Source organism: Hoplias malabaricus, chromosome 11 (assembly GCF_029633855.1).
Source record: "Hoplias malabaricus isolate fHopMal1 chromosome 11, fHopMal1.hap1, whole genome shotgun sequence".
Classification (NCBI taxonomy): Eukaryota; Metazoa; Chordata; class Actinopteri; order Characiformes; family Erythrinidae; genus Hoplias; species Hoplias malabaricus.
The window spans coordinates 13,974,027-13,986,191 of NC_089810.1; the positions used below are offsets into that span (position 1 = coordinate 13,974,027).

Here is a 12,165-nt window from a genome sequence, read left to right on the forward strand (position 1 = left end):
ACATGCCCAAGTGCTTTATAGAGGTTTTATACCCCTGTGGCCATAGAAGTGAGTGGAACCCCTTAAATTTAATTATTTGGAATATTTGAAATACATAGCAATATGTGTGTGTTTATAAACTGTTAGTGTTTATATTAAAGCCATGAGTGGCCAAAAAGGACAATAAACTTATAGTTCTTTCTCTCTCTAGAGAACTAATATATATAATAAAAATGGCCAGTGTCTGAAGACATGAATATTTCTGAAAATAATTGGTGAGATAATAAACATGCTACATGCAAGATCACATACACATTCAAAACTAGGAAAACCTGGCTACAAGAAAGTGGCTGTTACTAACTAAAAAAAAGAAGAAAGAATCTTGCCAGATTTTAGATTTCTAGACATGGAATGATTTAAAATGTGCAGAAATATCATATTTCTGTTTGTTCCATGCAGAAATGATTATTTTCCCTTAGGAAAGTAAATAATTACACAAAATGTGTAATTTTAACAGGGCAGCTCAAACATTTGCACACATCTGTAGGTCCGGGTGATACAACAAAAATAATTATACAATAAAGCTACTTTTCTGTATTATTTTTTATAAATCACAGCACAATTGGAGTAAAACTAAATTAGCTAAAACACATCCACAATAGTAGCATAGTGCTATTGAATGGGGCATCTTACCCACCTTGAGAGAACAAGGTCAATCATATACATCAGACTTGTAGCCACGCCTGACTGTGGCATCACAAGAGTTCAAAATCACAACCTCCAAACAATAGCCTTTGCTTCTAGCTACTAGACTGACGAAAAAAGGCAAATATAGCCACCTAGTGTAATAAAGTAGCAACTGTCCCATTTTCGAGCCTTTGCTGCCAATAACAGCTGAAGAAATAGATACTAATTTCATTTTGTATATATAATCCATTAATTAACAGTAATTTTTAAGTTAACAGTTAATTTTTTTAAGTTTTCTTGATGATCATCTTATCACCCAGACCTACATACAAATACCACTCAGCATACATAACAGAGCCCTGACATAAAGCCTTCATAATGCATCATAACCACCACATCACACAGAGGCTGTTAGAATGCATGCAACTATGAGAAATGCCAGAGATAATCATCACAGGTAATTTAGTTCTTTGATAAGCCATGCCTATGATACACTTATGCAGGCTTCATGACAGAGAGCATTCTGTGAGGTGCTGCCATACTTACACATCTTTCAGGCCAATTCAAAGAACATTCAGCAACCCCATTGCTCCATCAAACCTCTTAATTAAATTGTCTCCACTAGGGGGCAGGCCTCAGCTTTCACTCTGTCAGTCGGTTTGGCATGACCTGTTTTTGCCAGCATAAGTGCGTGTATGAATGTGTGTGACAGTATGACTGTGTGTATGAACATGCTCCTACTTGTTTTAATTGATCCACGTCTTATGGTATGAGCTTTCAGTCTAAGCTGCTCTATCCAGGAGCTGCATCTATCTGTAAAGGAACTGTAATCAACTGAGGGGGCTGGGCACACACATAAACACACACACACACACACAGAGACATGTGTGCAGAGCACACACAAAAACACAGACACACAAACACAAAAACACAGACATGCGCATGCCACCACAACAAACCACACAGACATACACAAACAACAGAGGGATACATAGAAGAGGAAATAAGACAAAGAAAAGAAAAAAAGAAGAACAGAAAAGAGGGGTAAAATGGATGATGCTGGAGTGTGTGCTGCAGAACCGCAATCTGTCAGACACAAAAGGAGTAGAAATGAAACCAAAAAATAACCCTTCCACCATGAAAACAGCCAGCAAACAAGTACTCACCTCGAGCGCTTGGCAGAGGACCGGAAACTTCAGACAAACCTATGACATACAGATGTTACTTCACAAAGGTTCGACTACTTTAGTTAATCTGAATGCAACTGCCAAGTAGTTAGGAATGTTTACTACTGCACATCTTGTACAGCTGAGGAGGATCTCAGAGGTCAAAAGGGAGAGCTGATGGTTTACCTTTGGCAGAGCAGAAAGCACTGGAGGAAGATTCTGCAGTGAGCTCTAGAGGGAACTGAAGTTGCTCTTCATTTTCTGTAATTGCTGCAGACATCCAGACACCAAAAAAACATACAGAAATTTGTCAGTTAATATTGATTTCCTTCAGATGGAGAATAAATTAATTGAAAATACTATTGTAAAATTTCCTCAGGGATGAAAAACACATTATTATTTTTAATAAACTTTGTCATTCAATACAAACACATACTACACACACAATTTAATATAAAAGTTAATATATAAATCCAGCATAAATGTATACACCCTGTCCACTCTGTTAGACACATCTACCCCGTTGGTCCATGTTGTAGTTATAAAGTCTGGGACAATGACTCAACCTTTGCTGGACAGTTTGTATTTGTTGTCCTCTAGTCCTACATCATTGGAGATTTTGGTCTTTGGATTTTTGGTTGGTATACTATCCTCAGTCCTGCAGTGACACTGAGGGTTTTAAAAACTCTAGAATCAGTTCTCTGCTGTGTCTGATTCACTCCTACCAGCCCAACACACACCAACACGCCACCACCAGGTCAGCGTCACTGCAGCGCTGAGAATGATCCACCACCCAATTCATACCTGCTCTGTGGAGGTTCTGTGGGTGTTTTGACCACTGAAGAGCAGGGTGAAACCGAGATAAGAAAGTATGCAGAGAAACAGGTGGACTACAGTCTGTAATTGTAGAACTAAAAAGTGCTCCTGTATGGTCAGTGGAGTTGATAAAATGGAGGTGTTCCTAACCTAGTGATTGTTCAGTGTATAAAAGTGTCCCAGATATCAGTCTGGATAAAGTACATTAAAAGTGAATCCAATTTTACCCCTTAGCCCTACCCCTCCGCTTTGCCAAAGGGTAGGGGTGACTCTTTTCTTGTTGGGAAAAAGGGGTCGGACCTAGAGGCTTACCACTTAAAACTGAGATTTTTTAAAACTGAGATTTTTCAGCAGAACAATTCAAACAAAAGGACTTGTAAACTAGTGGCAAGAAGGCAATGAAAGCCCCATGTAGCAGTATCGTCTCCTTTAATACACTATTATAACCATTGTATTATCTTATTTTCATGTAGTTTCAATGCATTATGTCCATTTATTTCAAAACAAGCATAAAACATCACTAATATTTTGCACGTCTTGCAATTTCAAATTCCACATTAAATGGCAAAGCAACTGCATTCTAGCACCTGAGGCTACTGCTAAATATAAAGTGGAACAACCAAAAGATGCAGAATATGCAACTGAATTCAGCTCATATCACAGAGCCTTAAGAGCACCACTGAATAGCTGCTATTATGTGTTCTAATGAGGTAACAGGCTCTTAAAGTGGAAGATTTTAAACACCACACTTTGTAATTCAGTTCCAAGAGACAAGAGAACACTTGAAAACAAGGGGTAGGCTGCAAAATTAAGAAATGGGATTTGCCTTAAGAGTCTTTTTCTTTTAATTCAGTCTTGATGCTTTTATAGAGGAGGAAACTAGAGACAAAAAAGATTTTGTGGTCATTTTACACATATTACCTCTGGGTGACATGAGCAATGTGGCAGTGTGACGTCTACAGATTTTCCCCCTACATACAGTGTGATCATGGTTATTAAACGTGTGCTGGTGGATACACACTCACCTTTCATAAGTGTCTTGTCTACAATTTGTCTGCCGTTCTCCAGTGACTGTTCTTTATCAAAGCTCATGGCCACTGCTGTCACTGCCACCTGTCATTCAAGCAAAATACACATGAAAGAAAGTAATACAGAGGCTCATAATCCAGCACCGAAAGTCAGACCACTCAATATTCATGAGCCAGCTAAACAAAACAAATTCTAAATAGTTTACTGGATCGTGACAGGAAAAAAGTCTAAAGGACTGCTACATAGGGTATTTATCAACTGCATGAGTACAGGAAGTGTAGGAGGAGCAGATTTGCACTAAGCTAGTACTTACCTGTATAAGCTCATCCTCAGGTACAGCAACAGTGAAGTTCAAATGGCAGAGACAGCAGGGAACCATAGATCGCAGTTTGAAGTATAGACTCTAAACAAAACCCATGCTATTAATTAAACTGCTTTGTTTGCACAATATAGCACAGCAAGTAGAGACAGGGTGGATGAATGGATAGTCAGCTCACCTTAAGCAGATTCTCACAGAGGTCATTGAAGACTTTGTTCAGGCCCTGATTTGTCACATTTACATTGCTGAGACGAAAGACCCTTACAGAAGTAAACATCTACAACAACAAAGGGAGAAGCAATTGTACAGAAACACACCAATGTAGACGAGACATTTCACTGCTAGTTGTACCGTGTACGACTATGTATGTGACAAATAAACTTTTACACAAGAGTATAAAATACAGATGTAGTCAGTATTTTAATCAGTAACCACATTTCTGTAATTTTCTTTAGTTAATTGCTGGAGAGTCAAGCTACACCAAAAAGATGCCACTTTTGGTGGCTTTTGACTTCTGATGTTTGTTAGCAACTCTAGATTTGTAGTCCAGTTTAAACTCAGAAGCAAAAAGAACCAAACGTATCCAGTCTGTAGTTTACTACAACTAGAGTAAGGGAATCTGAGGAATTGTTCTTATATTTCACATAACTTTTCATTCAGTTAAAAATAATACATGCTGATATCTTTTAAGTAAACTTAAGTAAAATTAAGTGTGTCTGGAATTCTCTCTCACTGATTGGACTACAGAACATTCAAACGTTTCCCGTGTGAGTTTTTTCTTTTCCAAAGTATTAGTTTTGCTTTTTGGGAAAATTAAAATAGAAAAAAAATGTAGGCTAAAGTGAGAAGTACCTGTAAAGCTGAAGTCCAGTTATAAATCCCAGGCATTATTTCAGTGTTGCAGCTGTAAAACCCTAAACAGAAAACAAATAAATTGAATATTAATGAGGAGAGAAGAGAAGAGAAGAGAAGAGAAGAGAACGTACCTGGAGGTGTTGGGGCATCAGTAAGGAGAGAGTGAATATCTTCAACGGCATCTGTGTCATCAATCTGGAAAAGTGCAAAAGATAATTTAACAAGTCTTACTGAATGAGTACAAGGTTCTGCTTAAAAAAAACATTTATACTGTATGCATGTATCTACACTCTATAAATAATTTCAAAAACTGCCTTTTTGTATGCACATGCCTCACCTCTAGAACGAAGGCATCCTTCTTTCCATGAGACAGATCCAACTCTGAGACTTCGTCTGAGCTCTCTGAATGAGAGCGAAAGAGGCGAGAACGCTGCCGGGGTTCAGGGATTGGCGAGCCAATCACCTCCTCAACTAATTCCTTTATAAGAAAAAAAGAAAAAAAAAACATTGACAAATCAGAGGGAAATTTGATTAGTTGACTTAGAAATGTACAGATAATTAGAAATGTCTGATGGCTGAAATTCAAAAATTCCCTTTAACAGATAATATGCTAAAAATAAAAGAGCAATTGGTAAAACATCAGCTCTGCAGTAGGTCAGCAAGATTAGTTGTGAAACACCTGTTACACTTAAAGTAATAAGAGCTGAACATCCATATTTTTATTTCTGTGTGCATACCTTATAATGTGAGTTTAAAGACAAGACCTCATGCTTTTAGTGAAATAACTAGTAGTGTGTGTTTCTGGATACACAATACTGTGCAAAAGTCAGAGACCATTAATTTTTCAGATCTATATGAGGATATATCATTTGATACAATTCACTTGCCTTATAAATGAATAAATGTAGAGTCCTACTCTTGCTTCAAATGTAAAACAATACATTTGAAAAGGGGATTTCTGTCCTTTTCTATGGATTGGAATGCTTGCTTAACTCTCAAGAAACAATTAGCGAGTAAAGGAAATTGTAAAGAAAGAAACTGCTGGTGTTTCCTGAACAATGGAATTCACCCAGGAGTCCAGGCCACATCACTGAATGCTGGTGGGTTTATTTGGATTTTATGAAGCTGAAAACACAAAACTGGGTCCAAAGATATCCCTGAGGATTACCTTAAATACAGAAAACTAGTATACTGAAATGAGAAAATGGTGTAAACAGCAAAGGGAGAACTGCAGCTTATGTCTGGTTGTTGAGGCAACTATATATCAAAATGACTATAAAAGGGCCTCTGACCTTTACATAGTATTAAAGTTATCAGTACTGTATAACTTGCCATGCATTAGAATGTACCGTATTGATGCATCTGAAAGCTTCTGGATCCAGAGTGAATATTTTCTTTATCAGTTCAGAGAGAAACAAGTATTGGCCAGTTAACAACCAGAAATCACCCACCATAAAGCCCAGTGGCTGCAGCCCAAAACACAATACTTCCCAGTGTAACCTTTAAAAACAAAAGCTGCAACCTCAAGACACTGACAGCATGTAAAAACACTCACCGGCGGGTTGATCTCATAGAGTTCTTTGTTTCTGACAATGGTGTCATTTATTTTCTTCTGCATGTTTGAAATGTGTTGTTCATATGTGATGTCACTGGGGGCTTTTCCTGCTATCTGGATCCCTCCTGGACTGGGCAGTGCTGTTAGATACACTCCAGTAGCTGACTACAACAAACAAATCAATGTCTCTCATAAAACCTTTGAACAGCCATAGATTATCAATTTAAATGTTTAGCCTTTTGCATATATGGAACATTAGCTTCATATTAAGCACAAGTGCTAAACTCACAGCCAGGCCCAGTAACATGTTCTCTCCCACACTGATCTGAATGCGCAAGCCAAACAGTGCGTTCATACTACGCAGTTTCAACTTATTCATCAGCTGTGTGTGAAGCTCATACTCCAGAAATGGCAGCAAGTTACTGATGGCTGTGGCATTGCCCTCTCCCTGTGCCTTCTTTTTAGTTCGACATAGCCTTCAGAAGTAGAGAGAGAGAGAGAGAGAGAGAGAGAGAGAAAGAGAGAGAGAGAGAGAGAGAGAGAGAGAGAGAGAGAGAGAGAGGAGTCATAATGAATACATTTTAAAGACCATGATCCAACTCCTCTTAAGTCCTTTAAATGAAAAAGATACATTTAAAGAAATATTCTATGCAATACATACAGATTATTTTAAATACATCACAACAGAATGAAATAATATAAAAACAATATTTAAAAATCATAGTAAATTACAATTACTTTATGAGACTCGCATAAAGCATAAATTGGCCTTTAGTGTGTTCGCTGCACCAGCACATAGTTTTTTTTTTTTTTTTACTTATTTAGGAACACTAGATAAGATTTTTTTTCCTACTCCTGGGGCCCCCCAAAGTGCAAATAACTTTTACAGCACTGTACTGAAATTGGGAGGGAAGGGGGGCTTTCCTATGCTCCTCCAAAAGTTACCAGGTGCAGTTTCTGCAGTGATGAGCCAAGAGTAGCAACAACAGAGGCACTATTCTCCCTATTACAGATCAGCGAAGCATCACAATGATTTTGAAGCTGTAATTTTAAGGTAAAATATTACATATTGTTCCTTTAAGCTCTCAGAGTTTCTTAAACAGGCTACGGTTTTGATTTTCTGACTTTTTGCATGATACTCGTGTTTGTCTTTTGGACTTTTTTTTCCTCTCTTTACTGATTTTTGGTTTTCGAATATTTCTTGTTTTGACCTCGCTTCATGTATTGTGTTAAATATATCTTCAACTGACTCTCACCCTCAATGAGTGATTTTTGACATCTACAGATCCGTATACCATGTATATAAATGAATGTTAGTTTCTGAGGATTCAAATACAGCCTAATACTAAACAGTACAAAGTACAGTACTCAGTACTGAAGTACAGTAACAAATTACAATTACTTTGTTACTGTCCACCACTGCTATACAAACATACTGTGAAATATTTGTGATATTATCAAAGAAAACAGAGCGGCTACAGAAGCTTGCAGTGTATCAGACAGTGTAGTTGGGACTACCTGTACAAAAGTAGTACAAAAGGGGGTTGTATGACTCACCTGGCTTGTATAAGGCAGCCTTTCCCAGTGATGTTGGCTTCTGTTGGCAGGTCTATAGTAGTGAAGAGCACATCAGGGACTTTATAGCGTCGACAACAGTGACAGTATGTGAGCTGAGCTGGAAATGGCATGTTCAACTCATCATAAGGAATGTGGCAAAAACCACAGCCAGGGGGCATCAGGTCTTCAAACCTAACACACAGACACAAACTACACTGAATACACCATTTTCTGAATATTGCACAGGAAATAAACAGCATGCTAAGTAATGTCAATGCTCTCTCTCTGTCTCATATATACATCATGCATCATCAGTATTACCATATTCCATATCCACAAATTAAAAAAAAAAAAATTAGAACTCACAGAGATAAAGCTGTTTCATGTTTCTAAGATTTATAGAGACACACATACACACAGAAAAACTCTACGTTTACAATGTTAGTGTCAGTGAAATTTATTTTTATTTTACTTTTTTTATTATTGTCCAACCATAAAGACCAGCCTCATTAGTAATGTTTAGTGAGGTTTTAGTCCTTTAGCACAAAGCATGTGATTAACCTACCCTAATGAGGCTGAACTACCCATATCACCCTCGCCCTTCTCTGCCCCTGAGGTAAAGACAGGTGCTTGTTGCCGTGACAACCTGTGTTCTGTGTCCAAGGTGCCATCCTGCATGAAGCGGGAGCTGAGGATAGCAGCAGTGCCAGACGCAGACAGAATACACACTTCCTCACTGAAAAAAGACACAAAAAAATCCCAAAAAAAAAAAAAAAAAAAACAGCCAAGTGTTTTCTCCATAAGTGTGTTTGAGAATGAGATTAGTGAAAAAAAAGCATAGTGTGGGGTATGCTGATGTAAACAGTTTGGGGACAGCTTCCTTTCTTTTCCAATTTTCTTAGCAATATGAGTTTTTCATCCACCAAATATTTACGAATTATGAAAATGTCCAAAATTCTCAATGGCACCCAAATATCACAAAAAATGTTTTTCAAAAAAAGGTTTATCGATTGAACAATCAATAAGGAATAAGGAATAATCAATAAGAACAAAGGTTTTAAGAAGCAAAGTGTCCCCAGACTTTTCACACTTAATAGGTATATATGTCGTGAACTGTACCAGATGCTAGTTGACTCGCTATAACCCACTACAGCATGGCAGCCCAATGCTTTAGCATGAGACTTTATCTCCTGACGAATCTCTTCCCACCAGGCATCACGTGTCTCTGGCTCGTCTGAAAGACACACAAGCAAAACTCACATTTCCACAAAGACATGATGCACAAAATCTGTCACTCATACCAACATTCTCTTACGAACAAGTGCTTCTTAAAAATTCTCATGAGAGAAAGCACACATAAACCCCTTCAACAGACCAGGAGAAGAATGGAGTAAATGACAATGATGATGAATAAGAAGATGATAATATGCGTTTACTATACTGCTATTCTCCTGATGGCTCATCCTCTTGAGCTTAGGGATGTGCAAATCGACAAGATGAAACACTCCCAACTAATCTCAATCATTCAGATTTGCAGTCATGCGTTTCCACAGGAATTCTTAAGACAAATGCAACCCTGTCTTGGGCTGAGCCAAAAGCAGAGGGAGTGAATAAAAGGTGAGCAAAAAAAGCGGAGAAATGACATTAACTGAAAACTGAAGGACACTGTGATAACAGAAACATAAAAAGGAAAACAAAATTAGGTTTTTGATGCTATAATTAAACTATATTTGTTTTGGAGATTATGAGAATACATTCAATATCTGTACTATGATAATTTTCCTAAAAAATCTATACTGATGGATGCAGTTGTACAATTTACACAGCGTCTCAGGCTCATGTACTTAGCGCTACCATCACCAAGAGTTGCCAAATTTTTTAAATCGAATTAAGGAATGTGAAACCCAAGGTGACCCTCTCTGAAGTGTCAAAGCAGAATCTGTCCATGTATTTTGCAAATACTGTATTACTGTATAACTGCTGTACTATTTTAAATGGTTCATTAACTACAATTAGATTTGAAGTGAAAGAACCTTATCAGTTTAAGATGTCTAAAAGACTTGTCCTCGTTTCTTTACCATATTTAACTTATATATAACAATTAATTACATTAAAACATAATTGCTGTGTTTTACTCTTATGTCCCATATGTAATATACAGTCTAGTTTTTTTAGGACTCTTACATTTGTCTTACACTCAAAAATATTTTGCTAATGTTACTGAAAATCTTAAATCACTTAATGTTATTTTGGTTTATAAAGATTTACTTTGATTCTAAATGTCAATTAGCTTTGTCATCACAGATGTGTTGAGGGACAAAGAAGTGTAGTTTCTCCAAAACACTGTGCTAACCATGCTACCCAAGTTTTATCTTAAAGCAGAGCTAAAAGTACCCAGTGTTTCAGCACTGACCTGCTCCTCTCAGCACAGCTGCAAAACAAACCCCTGTAGAGAATGTGACTCCAATGGCTGCAGCACTAAATGATGGAGAGCTAACTCTGGCTGCTGATTGGCTAAATAAAAGTGACGACCAATGAAAAGTACATTTTCTGTTTAGGAGCCTTGGAGTGTATGCATCTCCCTCCAGTTGAGGGAGAGCTGCAGAGCTTGTATCCGTCTCAAACAAATCATCCGTCTTAACAGTTTAACCTTAAATATACTGAACAAAACACATCCCATATCGGTTCGAAACAGAACACGGGCTGTAGTGTCCAAATATGGGACAGTTGGCAACACTTTGAAGTCAAAAAAAAGAGTGTGTGTCCACACACATGCACTCACACTGGGATTTAGCTCTGGCTGACTGGGTGGACCTTGGCTACTCCTCTGCTTGGAGAAATGTTAGCTATTTCTATTTACATAGAAAAAAAATAAAAATCTATGTAAATAAGGTATTTATAAAACTTGAGTTCAAAATATTTAAGATATAAAGGAAAATAGCAATTGTGTTACCTGGTAGACCCCGAAACCACCACCATCAGAAAAAATAAAATCTCTACTCTAACTTCATATAAGAAAGATCAATCCTTCGCACATGGAATTTGTCAAACCTTCTTCCGTTTTAAGAAAACATCCATGTGCTACGGGTGTGTACATTTTTATAGTAGTAGTATAAGTAAGTTAAGAAAAGAATATAGACATAAAAATCTAACTAATTAAACAAAGCTGCTCCTGGTGTCCTCAGAACAAAAGACTGACCTCCGCAGATCCCAGTCTTTAACTTTACTGCCTGTTTGGAACCAGTGCAACCAATGTCTGAGATTTTTGGAGGTGTGTAATATATCCCTGTAGACTCCCTAAAATCCCTAAAATAAATGACAGCTGTAAAAAATTAAAAACATGGAAACAGTAAATGCTGAAAACATTAACATTAAATTCAGCTGTTGAGTCTTCAGTGTCGTTTCTGTTAGTTTTCTACCTTTTATCCTGATGAAAAATACCTTTTACTAGCAGTTCAGCCTGAAAATTAATAAATTAAGGTTGATCTGTGACCTGCATAAAACTGTATTGAAATAATTTTTAAAATCGGGATTAATTAATGTAAATGTTTTCTCAGGAAATCCTAAATTTAAAAAAATCTATAAAAATTTACAAGCAACAGTGACGCACAAGCCTACACATAACATAACCTAAAGTGTATATAGAAATTTTTAGCATTATTAGAAGTATTTACATCATAAATGACTACAATTAATTTATCCTACAGCCCATGATAGCAGTGTAAACATAAACGCTATAGAACTATATACAAACATTCACTGTATAATATAATAAAACAACAGTAACCATGGAGGACTGGATCATGATCACCAGAGATGGGGTTACTGAGAGGACACAGTTATTGCCATGGTTACACTCACTGAAAGAAAAGCAGGATGATGAACATGCCTGCCTGCCTGCCTCTCTGCACCCTCTCTGGGTCACTTGGTCATGTTATAATGTGATCAGGGAGAAATAAAAATGCTGGGTAAGGGGTCCAGTGAGGAACAGCTAAAGCCAATCAAAAACATCCAGCCAGAGCAGAGAACAGCTACACAGCCGGCTAAAGCATGCTGCAGCTGTCTCACATACTTTTAAACACATATACACACGCGCACACACACACCCCAAGCACAGCACATGGCAGCTCATGCAACCCACACTACTGAGAAAAATCAAGAGTGTGCAAGTTTGTGCCTACAGAAATCTGTGTCCATGTTTG

At 37.4% G+C, this 12,165-nt stretch overlaps 1 protein-coding gene across 10 annotated transcripts in view; it reads right to left on the bottom strand.

Annotated features, from left to right (window-relative positions):
• The window catches only part of c2cd5 (C2 calcium dependent domain containing 5), a 32,296-nt gene that overhangs the window by 3,818 nt on the left and 16,313 nt on the right, over positions 1–12,165 (bottom strand). For 2 of the 10 annotated variants that reach the window (XM_066684378.1, XM_066684380.1), the window contains exons 11-25: positions 9,083–9,197; positions 8,529–8,699; positions 7,964–8,155; positions 6,696–6,882; positions 6,407–6,571; positions 6,201–6,245; positions 5,189–5,329; positions 4,983–5,046; positions 4,849–4,910; positions 4,175–4,273; positions 3,991–4,080; positions 3,674–3,761; positions 2,019–2,102; positions 1,833–1,871; positions 1,408–1,509 (exon numbers count right to left, since the gene is read on the bottom strand). In XM_066684378.1, coding sequence (XP_066540475.1) covers positions 1,408–1,509; positions 1,833–1,871; positions 2,019–2,102; positions 3,674–3,761; positions 3,991–4,080; positions 4,175–4,273; positions 4,849–4,910; positions 4,983–5,046; positions 5,189–5,329; positions 6,201–6,245; positions 6,407–6,571; positions 6,696–6,882; positions 7,964–8,155; positions 8,529–8,699; positions 9,083–9,197 — 1,644 coding nt within the window. The remainder of the gene's footprint in view (positions 1–1,407; positions 1,510–1,832; positions 1,872–2,018; positions 2,103–3,673; positions 3,762–3,990; positions 4,081–4,174; positions 4,274–4,848; positions 4,911–4,982; positions 5,047–5,188; positions 5,330–6,200; positions 6,246–6,406; positions 6,572–6,695; positions 6,883–7,963; positions 8,156–8,528; positions 8,700–9,082; positions 9,198–12,165) is intronic. The other 8 variants (XM_066684384.1, XM_066684386.1, XM_066684381.1 and 5 more) reach the window with 6 other exon arrangements.